This window comes from Thalia democratica, chromosome 8 (assembly GCF_965202585.1).
Source record: "Thalia democratica chromosome 8, ktThaDemo2.hap1.1, whole genome shotgun sequence".
Taxonomy (NCBI): Eukaryota; Metazoa; Chordata; class Thaliacea; order Salpida; family Salpidae; genus Thalia; species Thalia democratica.
In genome coordinates, this window is record NC_139172.1 from 6,969,335 (window position 1) to 6,990,967 (window position 21,633).

Below are 21,633 nucleotides of genomic sequence, written 5' to 3' on the forward strand. Positions count from 1 at the left end.
AAATCTTCACAAAATAAGAAATCTTCTTTTATCGAACCATCATGCACATATCTGCTATCAATTGACTGCAATTTTCAACATCGGTTGATTCGTCCAACTGGAGAGAGATTTTTAAAGAACTAGCTTTGATTTCAGCTATGACTTGATCCAAAACATCCGAACTTAAATTTTTAATTCGACTTTGAATAATATTATTAGATAGCGGCACTAACTCAAGCTTTTTTGAAGCTTCTTTTCCAAGAACATCTTCTGTCATTTGTAACACACATGGCTTTATCAACTCTTCAGCAATTGTATGAGGCTTTTTGGATTTAGCTACGTTATACGCCACATGGTAAGAAGCCAATAAAAGAGGTTTGCCAGCAGATACAAAACCGAACTTTGGAAGTATTCCTCGTGATTCATAGCGGATCCTTTTAGATTTTAATGACTCAAAGTCTTGACCTGAAATATCTGCTCCACCATGTCGTTTGTTAAAATGTTCTTGCAATTTAGATGGCTTCAAATTTGAGTTCGAAAATACAATGTTACATAACATGCATTGCGGTTTTTGCAGGCCTTCAACTGTTTCAGTGCAAGTAAAACCAAACTGAACAAAACTTTCATTCCACTTCCTTATCTTAGACATGTTTGAGTACTAATTAAATAAACTGTACTGTAAAAAAATAAAAAAGTCGATTACTATGACATTTTTTGTCATAAAATTTATACTAAAACAATACTTCAGCCTATGACTTCGTCTAGAAAAGTAATAAATATTAGGCTTAAACTTAACTTTTTATACATTTTGTTATGAATATATGTACTTCTTAAAATATAAAAATAAGCTGTTCTAAGTTAAGCTTATGTAATGTATTGTTTTCAAAACTATTTGCAGCTAGGAGGTTTCAAAATAAAAAAAGGTTTGAGTTAAAACTTTTAAAATTTAAAAGATTTTAGTCTTAAATTGTCAAAAGATAGGTACAAAAGCAAATACAAAAAAAGTTTGTATGCTTACAACATAAATAGAAAAAAGTAGATTGAAAAAGGTAAACGGTTTAAGTTCAAAAAAGGTATGAATAGAAATAAAGTTGATGCATTGAATACTTTTGCTGTTCTATAAAGATTGGTTTCAGTAAAGCTAAAGACAAGTTTTCTAAAATGGTATAACATACAGTAGTAGCTGTAAACTTTACAATTTATTGATGTTAAATCTTTGAGCACCACTTTCTGCACAACTAATCTTTATAAAAGATTACATTATAAATGTAATAGACTTAAAAGAACCTGTTCTTAACAGCTAATAAAAAACTTGCTGAAGATACTAATTGTTATCTAAGTATTTCAATTAAAAGAGATGCTAGCTCATTAACTGTTTTAAACAATTAATGGGCAGTTAAGAAAATAAAATATTTAAAGATGATTAAAGTTCACAGGTGTAAAACTCTAAGAAAGCTTTACTGAAATGTTAATTCTAAACTAACAGCTATCAAATGAAATTAGTTAAAATAATTTACTTCTAGAAATCCGCTCTTGCTGTATGACGTATTAATAAAATTAATTTATTCAGAAAATGAGCGCCAACTTTTTTTTATAATAAAATGTACTTTTTAACTTTATAAACTTTATCAAAGAGTGAAAATCCCCTTATTTGTCATACAAAAAATAAAAGCCATCTCGCACCCCCTGGAATGCTGTCTCGCACCCCCAAGGGGTGCGAGCACCCCTGGTTGGGAACCCCTGTATTAAACTAACAATAGTTGGTTTTGGGTTAAATTTGATTGTGTTTATTATTGAAGAAGGAAGAGTGAGACTGATGTTTTTCTACCTTTAAATTAGTAACAATTTTGAAGCTCAAATCCCAAGCAAGTGTTTACTAATGATGCAACTAAAAATTACTGTAATATGGTTGTCACACTTTAAGGACACTCAAGATAACTCAAGATATTTTGTAGTTTTTAAAAATACCAAGATAACTCAGGACAGCTCAGAATAATTCAGGTTAATTTGATACTTATATTACAACTCAGACTGACTCAGGATAGTTTTGATTTTTTATAAAATCTATTTGAAAACTACTTGGAAAATTTTGAATGAGATACAGTTGATTAGGTTGCAATGTTTTGTTATTTAGTTTGTTTTGTAAATGTTTTGTAACAGAACTTAATTTTTATTAAATTTGAAAAAAAAACTAGGATTTGAAAAACCTCAGTATGACTCAAGACAGTTAAAGTCACTAAGGACAGTTTTTGGTTACTCAGGACATATTACTGTCTCAAAGAGATGCAACCCTGCTAAAAGTTTAATTAAAGTAAGCTTAAAGACTGTACTACCAAAAGCATCTGAAAGTTTATCACATCATCTTTATAATTTCCTTATACAACCTCACATTGATCAAGTTCATAAATATTTTAAAAGACTTACTGAAGTCCTGAACTACTTATTTCTAAGCTGCCAAACACAATATGTCAACATTAATAAAACCCTGAAAATTATCAACTTTGTTAAAAAATGTAGAACTTCAAATTTATCAATAAAACTAGAAAAACTTGGAATTATAAATATTTTTACATACAAAACAAAAATATTTAGATTTAACCTAAAAAATAAACCATATACAATAGTTTTTTTTTGTGATATTTAGAATGTTTTTACTTTCAAACACTTTAAAGTAGCAACTTACAGTATCTTTTCAATATTTTATTTAGTTAATAATTTTTAGGCCATTTTTTACCTTAAGTTTAAGTTTATACTACTAATTAACAAAAAATATTGTAATTTAAAAACCAAGAATAAATTAATAAAACCTGGAAAAATTTCAAAAAGAACTATGGCAACCCTAATAAGACATGGTAACTATTTTAACCTATAGTTTTAAAATTTAAGCAAAAAAAAAATTGAACAATTTTTATATGTGATACATATATTATTTTAGAAATAACTATTTTATACAATTTAATTTATGTACACTATTCTACACTTCTATTTATTAAAAAAACATATTCGAAGTAGCATTTTAGTATATTTTCAGTAATTATAAGAGTTTAAATAGGTTGCTTTAGATAATGGTAAAAAAGCAAAAAAACAAAACTATATCATTATAAGTCCATCTTCTCCTGAAGCTTTTAAGCAATAGTTCTGAAACTTTTTCAGTTTAATTTTAACTTAATAATAATGATAACTATAGTAGGATATTTTTTAATTTTAGGTAATTAAAAAAAAAGTTAATGTATGATGTGCTTTTTCTTTATAAAATTCTTAAATTTTAAAGTTATTAAAATAGTTACAATAGGATTTTAACTTTTTGCAAGATTTTTTTTTTTGAAAATTTAAGGTTAATCAAAAATGAAAAAAACGATAAACTTTTAGTAAATTTTTCAAATTTCTGAGAATAATAGTAATAAAAGGATTCTCCTTCACACGTTTCTATAGGAAACCTTCTATACAACTGATTATTAACTATCTCATAAGTCAGATAATTTTTATTATTTCTAGGAAAAATTTCTTATAATTTATAATTTAAGCTTTCAATAAGTGTCAATGTTAGTTTTTATAAAAAACAGTATTAGATCCCCTATGATCTTAATTTAAATAGGAACTAGGTATTACCACTGTTTGTATTTTATCAGTGCTATAACTTGAACCTATTTTTATGAGAAGGACTCAAGAAACGTTATTTAAAAAATAGTACAAGTTGCAAAGAATAAAACACATTAAAAAGGTTACAGTATTATAAAGAACTATTAAAAATAAAAATCACCATTTAATCTTGAGCTTAATTTTCTACTATAAAGAAACTTAAACATTAATAAGATTGGTATAAAATCAAAAAATCTTATAGAATTTAGAAAGCAGGGAAAAACCATTTGAGGGCAACATTTTTATACTTAAGTAAACAATGGCTCTGAAATGAAAAGGACTAAAAGTTGTTCTCTAACTATCTCAGAAACTAAAAAATACTGATTTTTTTTTTCTATAGACCTTAAAATTTCAGGAATTAGGAATTATTTTTTGCATAACTAGAGTTCAATCATAAAATTCAAAAGACTTAAAATAAAAGCTGTACAACCAAAAAAAAAGTCTTTTTGTTGTTGAAAATTTAAAATGTATATACAAGATTTATAAATACTTAAGCTTTTTTAACGTTAGTTTTTATAAATCTCTGGGATAATAGTTATATTTTTCAATTTTATGTTAAACTTAAGTAAAATACAACTAGTTTTGATTAGGCTAACTTTTTTCTACCTTAAAGAGTTGCAACAACCATATTAGAGAGCTTTAATGAAGTATAAAAGCTTTATTGCAATCAAGTTGTGTTTTATACAATCCTGTACTAAAATAAAATAATAAATAGAATGTAAATTTAAGTCTAAAAACCAAATAAAAAATATTGTTTTTTGTTTATTTTTGTTATAATTTTTTTTTTCATTTTTTTAAAGTTTTTTTACAACAGAATTTTTTAAACATTCCAAGTAACACTTCCTGAAAGTTTAAAATATTTAACTCAAAGGAGAATAGCCTTAATCTCCTTTGAGAGAGGAGATAGATTTTAAGTTTATGTGAAAATAGTCTTTTTTTTCTTTTTAGTTTGTGCCCCCCATAAGAAATCTTTTGTAGTCTTTGATTTTGACCAGGTATATCTCATAAACTATTTTAATTTTAGAAAATCTGTGAAAAGCAATTTGTAGCTTACTTAAAACTCAACAAAACAAGATCAAATTGCAAGAAAGATTATTTACCCCTCCCACCCATATTCCCTTAATTAAATGTTACAGTTTTTTGATAACATATATAAAATAATTATAACTAAATATTTTGCATATAAGTACATTTAAAATTTAAAACAATTATAATGATTAATTTTTCCCTGTATAAACTTATTTTTATAAAAAGCGTTCCAAAATAAGTTATCAATCAATTTAAATGTTTTTTCTGTAGAAACACATATATAATTATAAAAGTAATGAATTCTTATACACTAATCTTGGATCATCGTAGAGATACTGACGACTTAAATTTAGCGGTAACACCAATCAAAAATCATGGTGTGTACACAAATGGAGAGTTTTTGAAGATGCTTAGGTTAAAGAATGTGAACAATTATGTAAATTTCTATAATATCACAGAAGAAACAACTCCCAGGAAACATTCTGTTCCAAACTGGGAATCTTATAATGTTGATAAGCCATTTTTAAAAACCATAATGAGTATTGATCAATGCACTGAAGTTGTGCTGAAACTTTCAGATAAGCTTCCTACCCCTAACTCATATATTTTAAACGTGTACTGGTTTTTTGATTCAAGTAACTTGCAGGTGCTTCCTCAGATTAGCAACCCGCTTTTAAAATTAAAGTTTTGGCACAATGCTGACATACACATTGTCACAGAAGCTCATAGCGAGTTTGTAGAACCTTATTTGACCTTGTTGAAAGTTGAACTTTTTTATAATAAGTTAACAAGTATAAACATAGACAACAATGTCCTGTGGAAAGGCTCAGTTGGTTTTTACAACTTTGAAACAAAGAAAAATATAGTCAGTGAAAGTGTTTTTGAAATTAAATTTGATCACATAAATGATATGAGTAGCCTTTTTCACCAAGCTTTAAACATTGAAAGCTCTGAGAAAATTCAAGTTGAAGAAAACTTCTGGTTTGACCATTGTTTACAAGTAGAACATTTTGTCACTGTTTCTTCAATCCCTTTGTTGCTTCTCAGTGGTGATACTATGACTCTGTCATGCAACAACACTTGCAAAGTTGGACAAAATTTGAATGACTGCTTAACTGAAACAGATGCAGTTTTGTGTTCCTTGCAGTTTTCTCTGACCAAAGATTCTAGTTTTGCTTCTGTAAAAAACAAGTCAGACCATTGGAAGAGAAGCCTTGGTACTGGTGACAACAATTCATTGTTGAAAATGCCAGACTTGAAGCTACAAGTTCCCACCAACACAATTTATTTTCTACTTTCTTTACCAAGGCAAGTAAGTGATGGTTATCTAACTTATAAAATGCAGCCTCTTAACATCCCACAAGAAATGTGTATGGATTTTTTAATACAGCAAGCTACCAATCCAGTGAAGTCCATTAAAAAATGTCAGGAGATACTTCCATACAAGAAGATAAAGTCAGATATTTTGCTAGATGCCAGTTTTGATCTGCAAGCTTGTTTTGATGAAGTTATTAAAAGTGAGTTTGCAGACAAAAAACCCAACGATAGAGACATTGTAGATGTATACAGCAGCCTGTTGAAATGTTACAACAAGAGTATAGTTGGTGCAATGTTTGAAAGATTTGCAGTTGAGTGCCCGAATTGTGAGGTTGATGTTGATCATGTTTACCAGAAGCACGAAATAAGCGAGGAGTATCTGAACAATCCGGTTCACAGGGCTCTTGGTGAGCGAGAAAAACGAGTTGTTCCTGTTTTTGAGCCGGACAAGCTTGTCACAAAAGATGACTTAAACAAGAAAAACAATGGTCAATTGTTGATGTTGTTCACAAAACAAAACAAGGAGAAAATTAAAAGCAGTTTAAATGATGTTCTATCAAAACAGGGAGCTAAGTCTAATTTAAGGAACGGCTACAAAAAACATCTTTGTGACAAAGAAGGAGAAAAGTTTGAGTTGACTGCTTTAAAGACGAAGCAACAGCACATTTTTTATGACACTTTGTCATTGGGCTCAATGGAGTTTTATAAGCCTCCAAACTATACTAAAGAGATGATAGAAAACATAGTCAAGTTCTCGAAAAATGACTCAGAAAGAAAGGAAAACCTTTTAAAAATTGCACAAAGAATAAAGAATCGCAAGTCAATGCCAGTTTATCAAGAGCCACTGTCTCCCAGGTCTACAGTTTCTGGATCTTCCCATAAAATGACACTGCGTTCAACTCCAAGAAAGCTCAAATCAGGGGTGTTAGACCAAGCACACAGCGTTAAAAGAAAGAGTGGCGGCTCCGCGCCGTCTGTACCCAGCTCAGTTAATTCTCAGAAGAAGCTCACAACAAAGGATAAACAAAGAACTGGCAAAAACAAGGAAGTTCTTAGGAACTTAGTTGAAAAGGCTTTGAAAAGTTATGGTGTTAAGAAAACTGATGAGAAGTATCATGAGCATAACGAGTTAATTTTCAATAAAAGCCTTGAAAAGTTAAAGACTTTGAGAAGTTCCAGGGGTCTAGTGCAAATTATGCAAGAGGAAGTGAAAAAACAGGCAAAAGAATTGCTTGAAAAAGAAGAGAAAAAAGAAAAATTGGAGGATTTGTTGACTGCAGAAGTGGAGAAGGCTTTGAAAAGTTATAGTCTAAAGAAAACTGATGAGAAGTATCATGAGCATAACGAGTTAATTTTCAATAGAAGCCTGGAAAAGTTAAAGACTTTGAGAAGTTCTAGGGGTCTAGTGCAAATTATGCAAGAGGAAGTGAAAAAACAGGCAAAAGAATTGCTTGAAAAAGAAGAGAAAAAAGAAAAACTAGAGGATTTGTTGACTGCAGAAGTGGAGAAGGCTTTGAAAAACGAAGTGTTGGAAGAAAGCAAATATGAGGAGTGTAAACGTAAAATATATGACAACAGCTACCAAATGCTCAAAGGCAGTTTGGAAAAGTCAGAAGTTTTGAGGGATACGGTGGTCAAGGTTGTTAAACTCCAAACTCAATGTGCTTTGTTGTGTTTTATTTAGAAATACTTTACTTGTAATATAATGTTAACTTTTGACAGGTTGTAAGTTACATTTCAAGTTGATTTTTGTGTTAATTTGAAAAGTTAGAATTCAAAACACTTTGTTTTTCATTAAACTTTTTCGCTGACTTCTGTCAGAATCATCTGACAGTGTCAAAATATCTGTTGACATAAAACTTTTCAATTTGAAATATAATTTTGTAATACTTTACATTTGTTTTACTAGTAATATTTATGAATAGTTTTTAGTTTTAAACTTAGTATTTTGTAGATAATAACTGCTGTAGCATAATTTATTTAGTTTTAAAAACCTTTCTTGAAAAATTGCTTTAAACGGTGCTTTTAATTAAAAGTCTGTGTAATTAGCCAATTATTAAAATATTTTAAGTTATTCTTCTAAAGTTATTCTACTAAATAGTGATATTGTTTATTTATATATAATGCAAGGTTCAATTGATTTATAATAAAAAATGTATTTAAAAAGAATTTATGAGTTACTTTTATTGTTAGTAAACACTTACCAAAATATTGTGTCTACCATTTAAGAAAATATATATATTGTAAAAGTAGTATTTGTATGTTCATTTTTATGGTCAACCAATATGTCATCGATTAATGGAGTATTTATTCTTTTATTTTCTTTTAATTTTTTCAGTAATGTTTCAATCATAGTTAACAGTTTATTTACATTAATAACATAATTAGTTGTACTTTTTTTGGCGAATGTTTATTTTTTTCATTTTATAAACTTATTTTAAATAATGAGTTTTTTATTTTAAGTTTTCAATTTTTAAGTGCTTAATGTAAAAAACTTAAACTGTGAAACTGTTAAACATGTGTAGCTTTATTTTGTAAAAAATAGTTTTTTGTATTTTCTGCCATTCATTATATTTTTATTGTATTTTTGTACAGTTTAAAAAATAATTTGTAAAAAAAACAATATATTCTTTCTTAATAGACAAATATCATCACTAATTGGTTATAATTTAAAACAAGTTTGATTAACTTTACTTTTATTTTTAATTAGTATATACTTTATAAATGCAACAAATCATAGTTTTAGTTTTGTTAACTCAATAATTTTAAAAAAGTGTTGAGATTAATAAAAAAAAAATTCAACAAATATAGTCATCAAACTGATTTACAAAAACTTTTTATTTTATGTTATATTTTATTTTTTTTTACAAGTTTTGTTTTTTAACTTTTTAGTTTTGGTTTTTTTTTTATATAAAGCACATTTTCACGTTATACGGTCTTAAGTTACGACTTACTATCAATCATTTTTTATTTTAAACTATTATGTAAAATACAGGCTAAAAAGACTATAAAATCAGGTTAAGTTTTTTATTTAAAACTATTTTTATAAAGTAATATTTTTAGAGTTATAAAAAATTATTCAAGACTCAATATTGTATATTTTCAATTCTAACAAAAATGAAAATAGTATTGACTAAAGGCTTGCTAAAAAAGAAAAAGGGAAGTTTTAACAAACAACAATTGAAAAACTGGAATTTTAAACAATTTTTCATTAAAATAATGAAACTTAGATTGAAACTAAAAGTATATCATACACAATTTCTTTTTTTGTATCATTTAGAACTTTGCTTATACAAAACATTTAAAGTAGCTTTACAGTAACTTTTTAAATATTTTACACTATTTAAGACAGTTTTTTACCTAAAATTTTATTTTATGCTATAAAGTATAAACGGACAAAAGAACTCGTACTTTCAAAAACACAGAAAAAGTTCAAAACCAGTGATTAATTACTTAGATAGAAACTTTCACTCCATAAGTATAGTGTAACAGAACTCCTAAACAATATCTTGTATTAAAAAGAGTGTTTTGAAAAATTATTTGGTGTTTGAAAAACTCCAACAATTGAAAGTTTTTGGGAATACTTAAGTAAAATAAAAATTATATGACCAAAAAAAAGAAAAAAACATATTTTTGTCTTGGTGATAGCATTTAATATACTTCAAATATTTTTGAATTTTTTTTTTTTTCATTTTAACACAAACATCTTTACATGATAAATATGTAATTCTTTTTGGAGTCGATTAAAAAAGTCTAAACTACTTAAACGTATTAATAAGTAATGTGTATTTTAAATGTGGACGGTCCAAATCTGCTCGAAAACACTTTTGCACAAAGGGTCAATTTTGCACGAGAGTAAAAAATATTAATAAAATTAATTACCGATCATGGGTTAGGGATAACAGTGATAGTGAAAAAAAGAGAAAAATAAAAAGAATTAATAAAATTTTAACTCGTGCAAAATGATCTCTCGTGCAAAAGTGGCGCAGTGCATTTTTGACACCTACCCATTTTAAATTGGTTTAAAACAAGCTTTTGCTTAAACAAAAAAATATGATTATTGTTTTTTATAGTTATGTTATTAATTTCCCCATACTTATGTATAGGCCACTCAAGAAAATAAACGTGACGTAAAAATAAATTTATTTTTATTTATTAATCAAACTTTAAGATGAAAAAATGTTGGTTTTTAACTCTAAAATTTAATCATTATTGTATTATATTCACAACATTTATGTAGTTAAGAAACTTATTGAAGCCAAATAGCTATTTGTCTTTATTTCTAATTAAATAAAAAAGAATAATGTTTTTTTGAATCTAAAAGTGTTTAGTGTAAATAATCATTCTGTGAAAGCTCTAAAATTTTATTTTTTTTTAATTAGGCTTACTTTTAATTCCGTGTAGACTCGATTTTTTTTTTAGTATTCTTAAACTTTTGTACAAACTAATAAGTTGACACAGATTATAATTTTTATACTTAAATAGACTAAAATACGTATATACATATTAGTAAAACTGAGGTAAGTTAGAGGAGTTGGTCTGTAGTTTTTTTAAGTGACAGGACAGTTTTGTAAAAAATCTATTAATTTTCTTGTTTATCAGAAAAAATCTTTGCAGCCAGTGAGATTTTAAAAACAAATACCAAAAAATTAGAAAACATCTTCGGACAAAAGTTAAAAATTTATATCTATTGTCAAATGTAATGATTGCAAAATCATTAAGTTTTGTTTTGATTATTGATAATAACTTTATTACTTGAGAGTTTTGTTTGTTTCAACGTAAAGTATCGGGATTTAGTATTTTAATTATATTTAACTGCAATTAGTGGAATGTTATGAAGTAAGACAATTAATCATTAATTTACAGACTAGTGTACACGTAATACAGTTTTTTAAATCAAACAATATAAATAGATAAAATAATCATATATAGTGTCAAATTGGTTTACAAATTTAAAACTGAAAGTTATTTAGTTATTTGACTTGAAAAATATTGTTAGATTAAACTAGCTTGTAAAAACTATAAAAAAAATAAATGCAATCAAACTCAGGTGATACAAAACTTGAATTTTAAGTTTCTAAGTTGTTTTAGGGTGTAAAAAAAAACAGGAAATATTTTTTTGCAAGCAATCTATTCAACTACATTTTTTATTTTATTCTTTGTTATAAAAAGAAGCATTTTATTGAACATAATTAAAGGGTTTTGGTTTTATAAGTTACAAATTGATGTAAGCAATTATAAAAGAATTCAGTGTTTTTAGCAACCCTGGTAAGTTGCTTTTAAATTTTTTTAACTACAAATTGATAGTTAGTACATCTTAAAAGTAATATTAAAGCAGCCGTCAAAATTAATTAAATTAGCACCCAAACTAACTGTAGTAGCTCAAAGAGAATCTGTTGCATTAGGTTTAAAAAATGTATACATTAAGGTAAATATTTAAAGCTCAGTAGTTGAACAAGTAAAAAGTTTTATTTTAACTGGTACAGCAAAAAGTGAGACTCTATAAATGAGAAGTGACAATAAACATAACACAGCTTCTAATTATTTTACTTGAAAAATAATGAATTTATGATTGGTTAGGTGTATAACAATTTTTATACTTAAAGCGTAAAAAGGATTAAATTATGCGTTAATTTACAAAGACCCATATTTTAGATATTATTATTGTTCGGCTATAGTAAAACCTGCTTAACTATTAACATTATTGACAAAATTATTAGTTATGAAATACACCATAAAAGTTTAACACTATAAAAAATTTTCCAAAAATCATTTTTTATTTACATTAGTTATTAATTTAAACTAAGAGTAGTAACAAAAAACACGCAAGTTTGCTTTGTATAATATTTTATTAGTGGTTTTGAGAAAACTAGCAATTTAAATTTTATTTAATCAGTTTTATAATGTATTTCTATTCAATCGTAGGTTGTTATTTTGTCTGTCCTGATTTATTTTTTTGATTTAAAACGATAGAAATGTTGTCGGCAGCACGACTCAGTTTCTACATCTGGTTTCAAGACGATGTTTTGTCTTCTGTTGTTGTTTTGTTCTGTTGTTTAGTTCAAGACGATGTTTTGTCTTCTGTTGTTTTGTTCTGCTGTTTACTTCAAGACGATTTTTTGTCTTCTGTTGTTTTGTTCTGATGTTTAGTTCAAGACGATGTTTTGTCTTCTGTTGTTTTGTTCTGATGTTTACTTCAAGACGATTTTTTGTCTTCTGTTGTTTTGTTCTGATGTTTAGTTCAAGACAATGTTTTGTCTTCTGTTGTTTTGTTCTGATGTTTACTTCAAGACGATTTTTTGTCTTCTGTTGTTTTGTTCTGATGTTTAGTTCAAGACGATGTTTTGTCTTCTGTTGTTTTGTTCTGCTGTTTACTTCAAGACGATGTTTTGTCTTCTGTTGTTTTGTTCTGTTGTTTAGTTCAAGACGATGTTTTGTCTTCTGTTGTTTTGTTCTGCTGTTTACTTCAAGACGATGTTTTGTCTTCTGTTGTTTTGTTCTGATGTTTAGTTCAAGACGATGTTTTGTCTTCTGTTGTTTTGTTCTGTTGTTTAGTTCAAGACGATGTTTTGTCTTCTGTTGTTTTGTTCTGTTGTTTACTTCAAGACGATGTTTTGTCTTCTGTTGTTTTGTTCTGCTGTTTAATTTAAGACGATGTTTTGTCTTTTGTTGTTTTGTTCTGATGTTTAGTTCAAGACGATGTTTTGTCTTTTGTTGTTTTGTTCTGCTGTTTAGTTCAAGACGATGTTTTGTCTGATTTCAAGACGATGTTTTGTCTTCTGTTGTTTTGTTCTGCTGTTTAGTTAAAGACGATGTTTTGTTTGATTTCAAGACGATGTTTTGTTTGATTTCAAGACGATGTTTTGTTTACAGTAATTTTCAACAAAACCGATGTTTAGCACCCCTCTAAACACTGGCTTGTTTACCTGTTGAGTGAATGACTTTGTTTGGTTTTTATATTAATTAATTTGACAGTCTTAGTTTTATTAAGCAATCATTTTAGATAGCTAAAGTAAAAAAAAAAGTATTTTACGTATCACAGAATTAATTTATCTCAGTTTTAAACGTTATATCCAACAATATTAACTTTATTTAAGTAATAATAACAAACTTACATAGTAATTTTTGCTAAACACAGTTAAATATATCGTTTTAAAGAATATCAAAAATGATACAAACTTTATATATTTATATTTTAAAAACATAAACTAACTTTGGTTCTTTTTTTTTTGTTGGAAGTTCTATGGTTTTCAAGGTTGTAGTCGTGACAAACTAACAAAATAGACAAAAAGTATTTGACAAAACATCTATGAAATATTTCCTTGATAGAAATACATCAAAAACAACATGAAACATCAAACATGCAGCTTCTTTGGACTTCACCACCTTTTTAACAGGCGTTCTGTAATAAAATTATCATGTTTTTTTATTTCACTGGCTCGTAGTTTATTAAAAAAGCATAAACCCGTTTTTATTTCAAATAAACAAATACTTATAACATTATAAAACATTTTTATTGTTTATTTTAGCAACTAAAAAAAAACAATAAAAAAACTAACTCCAACAGCCTGCTTTTTTCATTCGACCCTGAGAAAAAGTGTGTATTTAAAAAAAATAAGAACATATAAAAACACATAATTAACAGAAAGTAAACTTGTATTTATTTTTCAATAGATTTTTTTTTTAATTAATAATTTAATTTTTTGCTTCTTTTTTTTATTTCTTATTTCAACGTAAACAATTTAAGCTTTCAATATTTCATAAGCCTGTGTTTGATAGCAAACATTTCCAGTTTTGTTTTTTTTAAATTTAATCCGATGCACCAATACTATAACACTCTTTAAATTATATAAATATTATTAACTTAGTAACTATTCCTTTTATTTTAAGCTATCTAAAAAAAAGTAGCGAAAGCAAGGGTATAAATATATTGGATTTAAATAAATACTATAGTCTTTTACAATTTAAGGTTTAAGCTAACTTTTAGAATACTTAAATAGTTTAAACTTACTAGCTCCTTTCCAAAACTTATGTTTTCCTCGAAAAGTTTTTTATTAGCATCTTTTGCGTGGCTCAGTTCGTGATACAAATCTCTGTTTTCTTTAGAGTGCCTATCAGCCCAGAATTTCTCACTAAATTTTTATAAGTTTAATTTAACTCACAAATTTAATCACAGTGCTTAAGTTATTTTTTGCAAACAAAATGATTGCATCTTGTCTGTTTACATTTTTTATATTCAGTATGAATAAAAATATAAATTTTGTAAATTGAACCCACTCTTCAATCTCACTTTCTTTTAGCTGAAGAAGATGCTCCTTCTTTTCCAACTCAACTTGAGCATTTTTTATCAGTTCAGCATTTTTCACTTGTTCTTTAACATGTTGTTCTGCATTTGTTAATAACTCGTCTGTTTTATTTTTTTGTTCTTCGTATTGCGCTCTGATCATTGAAAATTTTTATTTAGTTTTGATGCTATATAAATAACGCATACAATTTAAATCGACTTTAGGTTTTTAAACTTTGCTTACACAACACAAGTCATTGATTGTTTTATCTATATAGAATAGTAACAAACCTGGCAGTGAGCAGTTCTTTTTTTACTTTTTTATTCTCTTCAACCTTTTCCTTCAAATTACATTTGACCTCTTCCAATACTTTCTTTTCTCTCACCACCTCGTCTTTAACTTTTTCATTTTCCAAAATCTTTTCCTCCAACTGACATTTTACCTCATCCAACTCCTCCTTCAATTTGTTCTTTTCTCTTACCACCTCCCTTTTCTCAACCATGACACGTATGTGATTCTTCAACAGACGGCTACTTTCATTTTTCAAACTCAAGATTATCTCGTCTTTATTTTGATTGCTGTCTGTCAAGGCAGCTTTCTCTCTTCTCAACATCGCTAGCTCGTTCACCATATTCATGTATTCACTAGCCTATAGTTAATTTTATTCTTAATAATTTTCATGCAAATAGCTACGTGTATTTTATAACTTAATAAAAAATTACAATAAATAGAATAAACATAAAAAATTTAATTTGTAATTTGGTATTTTATTAACACAATTCAAATAATGTCAAAAATATGAAGTATCTTGCGTTTAAAGATAATAAATTTTTTTGAAAACTATACTTTACTAAATTATCAAAGACTTAAATGAAGTAAAAACTCACATAAACTAAAAATTGATCTCCATAGGAAAAATTCATAGTTGAAGCAAAACAAGGGTTCATCTTTTACAGCTTGTGTTTAAGTATTTCTATTCAACTATAACGAATTCGGATTGGATTTATTAAAAATTAATGTTTTTGAAACTTTCCAATAAACTTTTACATATTAATTATGACGTATGTAAGTTTAATTTTTTTTTGATAAAAATATTGAAAATATATTCAAAACAAAGTTTTGCATCAAAATTAATAAATTATTGCAAATTATTTTAAAACAGAATACAAACTAATTTAAAATTACCTTAAATCTTTCCTTCCAGCACAGTATATTTTTCTCTATTGGATTTCTTTTTCTTAATCGTAATTAATTATTTAGGAAGTTGTACTTCTAAAATTATAAAATAAATCTGCAATACTTTTGCTTAAAAATCTACAGCTAGTTTCAATAAGTCACTTTCAAGTAGATATTAGAATTATGAACAGAGAATTTGTAATTTAGTATAAAAAAATATTTAAATGAGTTTTTTACAAATGATTAGAATAGGGGAAGATTTATTAAAAAATCTTTTTAGGTGGTCGGACTTGTTAGAGAAGTCTAAACGGGACAGGTAATTTTGAAAAGCTACACTTTATAGATTAAAAACACTTCAAAATTAAAATTTCTATGATGTAGGAATTTAGCAACCACTACTGTATAATAAAAATCACATTGAGAGAACACTATGTTATTAAAAACGTCATCTTTGTTTGATTTTTACAAAATGCGTTTACGCTAGAAAAAACGTCGCGGGTCAGAGATTTGTGTATCTTACATCGCATTAATTTACAACAAGGTAAACTTCGTGCTCAAGCTAAGCGTCAGCTTTCGGCCGGCAAATAATTTGTTCTTGCTTTTTATCTTTTCAGACCTGCCAGCCTTCATTTTTTTTTCAAGTTAACTAATAAATAACTACGTTGTGATAGCGCTACATGAAAAGTCTGTCCACTACGTATACGAGCCAACTATTGAGGAAGGTGCCTGCTTCTATGAAAGGCAGTGACGACCGATCTGCTTATTATCCATTTCTACATAAAATTTTAGCCAATTTTTTAAAGACGTATAGTTTACATGTATTTTTTAGTTATCCGTCTGGAAATATTCTTTTTCTAAAAAGATGTGTTTAATAAAATTAACTTTTCAAGTAAACTCTAAATTAAAAGTAAATATGGCATTTAAGACTAGCCTAATGAAAAACCTTAAGTAAAAAGTGACTATTTAAAAATAACAACGATTTTTTAGTATTTTAGCTCAACTAATTTTGAAACACAACTAATGAAAAATATAACTAAAACTTAATCTCAAATTTTTCAGTGATATATGTATATAAACAAAATTTCTACTATTTTGTTTAAAAAATTTGAAAATTTTAAAGTTAATTTAAAGGTAATCTTGTTATTAACGCTTATCAAAAGATAAAGAATATTCAAATGTTTAACATAAAACTTTAACAAACAAATTTACCATTACATCTAAGTATTATTAGTGTTTCAATTAATTTCAAAATAGGTTTGTTAAAAATATTTTACAATACTTGTATGTTTTTCGATTTGAAAATATTATTGATACCTTATGGATTCTTTACACCTCGATAAATAATGTCATTTTTAGTATTAAAAAGGTTTCTTAAACACATGTAATCTATATACAAAGTTTTAAATTCAGTTTGAAATAACAATGTTTCGTTTTGGTTTCATTCTAGAGTAATTACAGAGTGTACTTTTAATTGTTAATTTTTAGCTTTTCCATTGATTTGACTTAATTTTTTATAAGTTTCTTTAATATCTAATTCCCACTTTTCATTCGTTTTTTTAATTTATGTTTTAACTTATACTCGTAAACAGAAGCTTAAAACTTTTTTATTTATTTTTGTTCATATTTGTTATAGAAATATTTAGTATAATGTTTCAACTGTTGTTATTTATTAAAGTATAAATTGATTTTTTTAGTTGATTTTTAAAATAGTTTTATTTGTTTAAGTTAATTTTAAGTGAAATGTGTAAAAATTGATTTAGGTTAAAAACTTTTACTCCAAATGTTTAATTTTTAACCTAATAGCCAGTAAACTAATAGTAAGAAAAGTTTATAAGATCAAATACGCTTTTAAAAAACGCCTTGTATTTGTTTGAGTATCATGGTGATTAAATTTCTAATCTACTATCCAGGTAGTTCTCAGCATAACTAGGATTATTGCTTACAACTGATTAGTGGGAGTTGCCTACAAATGACCGCATCAAATGGCCATCTACTGTACACAAAAGACTAAATAAAATGTTTAAAAAATACTTTAAGAAACCGGAGAAGACGAAGAAATGAGAATCAAATTTTATTAAGTGTTTGTTTTATACATTGCATCACTGTGTTTATAATTAGATTTATGGCAGTGTAATCTGTACATGAAATTTTCTATGAACAATACGCATAGCCATTTTTGGCTGATAGCGGGCCTATTATTAATATTAGTAAAACAGTTAAACAAAATTGATATGTAAATTAATTTTGAAAACAAAAAGTATTTTATATTATTTTTATTCTGGTACACATTAGTAAGCTTTTAGTACCGTATTATTTTTGCAACCTGACTTTATTTTATCAAAAACTTTTAAAAATATAAATATCTCACAACAAAATTTAATTTTTTTAACAAATTAAAAGTTTTTAAACATATTTTTTTATTTTTTTGGCTGCACCAGTTTACATTACTAAACAATATAGCTGACCGGATAAAATTATTTTTTGGCCGATTATGGTCTTTATACTATTTATTGTCCAACTTTTGTATTAATTTATAGTTTTGGTACAATACTCTTTTTAGAGTAGAACACTCCTCGTTTGATTTAACTTTAAACAGTATCGTTTAAACAATTTTAACGAGGAGTTATTAAGAACTTAACATTAGGTATTTTATAAGTTTCTGTTTTCTACAGTTAGTTATTGCTGCAAGGTTTACGTACAAAAGTGATACTTGTATTAATAAATTACCATTAAAAAGCTGATTAATAATATTTTTTATTTTGAAGTACTGTTTAAATGCAACTTGTTCAATAAATTATTACTGTCAATTATTTTAAGAATAGTATTAACTACATATGTTCAATTCAACAACAAAAAAAGTAATTGATTGCACACAAAAAAAACATGTTGTCCTTAACATGATCTTAAACTGTATCCAAGGGGTGTTCAACTCGATAGCCGAAAAGTTTTTTCCTGCACAAGGTCTTGGACCAAACGTTTTGAGCGTCTTTTTTTTTATGAATAAACTAAATAATCAATTATTAAAAAAAATCAAAAATTTGTTACAATATTGTACATTCGCTTAAATATGATATTTACATATACTCTAAACAATATCATATAAACATGTATATAAAAAAACAAATTTTAACCATCAACAGCTGTTCATTATTCTTTGAACATTTTCTATTAATAAACATTAAAAAATAGTATGTAAATTAAATGAAAAACAATATTGCATGGTTCTATTTATTTGTAAATAAAACACCAAAAAAGTACAAATATTAATACTAATACACCGATTAAATTTAAAGACACTAAAAACACTAATAATTCAATTTGGAAATTATAAAAACCTATTCAACTTTTAGTATAAAAATGAACAAAAATTTTATAGTTTTTGTCTCACAAAAGTATAAGAATAATGGCATTTAATTAAATGGAAAATTATTTATTACACCATTTCTAGTTTAGTCTTATTAAGTTAATCATAAAGCCAACTTAATATCAAAATCTAAAAAGTATTTAGTGACAAAATTTAGTTCATTAGCTATTTTTGATTACCCTCAAATAATACTTTCTAACTTAACCAACATAAAAATTAAAATATTCAGAAAATTATTCAAAAACAATAGTACATACTTTAGTCTTAAAATTAACAAACTATTTTTCAATGGTATTCAAGAAAATATTTTGGACGGTAATAAAAAAAATTAATAATTTCCAAGGTATTTTTTTCAAAATCTATCATTTTAAAAACTACATTATTCAATATTAATTACGCTACGTTTAAACAAGCTAAAGCAAGAAATTGCAAAAGAATAACTTAGAAAAAAAAAGTTAATGAACTATAAAGGCAGTTTTACAAACTAAATTTATTTTTCACGGAAGAATTGAGGAAGGGGTAAGAAAACAATTTTGTCACCAACATGTTACCGAGTAAAATACAACAAACCAATAATGGAAAACAACGTATTTTTCAAACAAAAAAGGTTCCCGGGCATTTTATAATTCAAGTTCATTTCAAACACTTGTTTCAAAAACCTGCAACTAATTTGCACATTTGCTGAGCTTGCATCATTTAATTTTTTATCATTTCATAATTTTATTTAATCTGGCACCAACCCGCCTTACCCAAACATATAACGTATAATAAAAAAAAAAAATTAAATCACTAAATTAAAATTATTTTTATTTTTGAATTATTTCGTTATGTGTCTTTTTGTTTCAGTTTCCTAATATACTTGTAATAAAAAAACATTAAAATAGAACTTATGCAAGCAAACATGCAAACTAGTTGCAGATTTTTCAACTTTCTTCTACGCCGCGTACTTCTCCCTCATCTTCACCATCTGCTCCTTGCTGCAAATCTGGTTGATGTAGGCGCACCTCTCCGCGCTCTTCACCTTCCTCCGCACCAGCCACTCCACCCCCTCCTCCTTGCACTCCAAGCCCCTTGTGACGTCATAGCGGCGTATGAGCGCGAGCAGCGCGGTTATTTTGGCGTGAATCTTCCGGTGCTCGTTCACGAGCTTCGTGAAATTCTTTTGAAAATATTAAAATTTACTGCGAATTTCTTCACACCATATTTTAATATTTGTTAAAATTTTAGCTACGGAATTTCAAAAAAATTAATTCATTTTACATAGAAATATTACTAAATTTAGCATTTGCTTTATTATAAGAATAAGATGCTTTAGTTTTTAAATTGTTCAATAAAAAGATTATTGATTACTGGACGAGGTTTCCACACTTCATTGGTTATTTTTAAGATTTACTAGAATTACATTAAATAGATGTGTTTAGTAAATAAAAGTATATATGTTTTGATTTATAACATACAAAAGTCAGTCTATTTTAAAGTGTAACTTAAAATGTATCAACTAAGTAAATAACAATTATTCAAAGAGCTTGTTAAGCGATAATATATCTAATTACAGGAATTTTCAAGCTATAAACTCTTGTTCTATAGAAGTTATTCTATTTGAGTAAGAGTTTGTAGAACACCTGTTTAAATAATTGTTGTTGATTACCCTTCTTTTTAGTTGAGACCTTTAAAGTTGCTAGAAATAAACTTACTGCAACAAAACTGCTAAAAACAAACAAAACAATTCTCTTAAGTAGTCACAAAATGATTGTGCTGTCAAATAGTTTTGTTTACTATCAGGAAATAAAGAAATCAAAAGCACTGTTTTAAAGAAAAAATAACCCGTCAGAATCATTAATGATGTAAAGTATAAATAAAGTTAAAATGAGCAATAAGGATCACAAAATATTGAAAGTATTGGTAAATTAAGTAAAGTGTAGTAATGGAAACTGTAAAAATTACTCTCAGAGTATTTTAAATACATTAAAGTCACATATATAACAAGCAAACACTTTTACAAAAAAGATAAAATATCACATGAACTCAACTCTTATGTAGTCTTAATATTATTGATTTTAAGAAAAAAATTCCAAGTATGTTATTATTATATATGCATTGCATTCACTTATTATAAAGCTTTAAAGATTAAAAACGACTGTCTCTGGGATTGTAGTGTTTGTAAAAATCTAAAGATAACTGGTTTTTAGTTTAATTTTTTTTAAGAGTGTCGAACAAAACTGAAAACTAGGACAAACTGTGAACATAAACATCTTAATAAAACAACGAAGTTTGAACAAACAACTTTTAAAACAAGAAATTACCCTTACACTTTAATAAATTTCAATATACTTTTCTTGTTTATTTTATTTATTTTTTTTTGTAAAAAGTATTAACTTATTTGGTTAAACAGTGTTTATATATTTTAGTTCGACCATTTTTATTTACAGTTTATATCAGACTAAATTTTGAATTTTATAAACAACAATACTATATGCTTTGATTTACTAGTGCATATTTTTCTATTATAGTTCTTTCAAATATTTAAAATGACGACAATTAAGCGTCGAAAGGTTGTCCAATAAATTCTGTTTTTTGTATCATTTCTATTTTATTTAAATGTTTAGCTTTAATTTTTATAAACAAAAAAAATAAAAATTAATAGATAGATAAACTTTGTATGAAAACTAAATTAAAATAAGTACAGGGTTGCCAATCCTTTTTTCTACTTTTATTCCAGGTTTTTAAAAGTACACATTTTTGGGTCTATTTTTAGTTTAAAGTTAAGTTTAAAGTAAGAAACAGTGTTAAATAGTATAAAAACATTGAAAAGATACTATAAAGCTACTTTAAATATGATTTTTA

General features: G+C 26.5%; 1 protein-coding gene across 1 annotated transcript; it reads right to left on the minus strand.

Moving 5' to 3' along the window:
* Positions 1–28: 28 nt before the first annotated feature.
* On the minus strand, positions 29–628 carry LOC145842850 (protein FAM200C-like). The gene has a single exon (XM_082950329.1). It carries the CDS (start codon positions 626–628, stop codon positions 29–31), a length of 600 nt encoding a protein of 199 aa, XP_082806455.1.
* Positions 629–21,633: the final 21,005 nt, after the last annotated feature.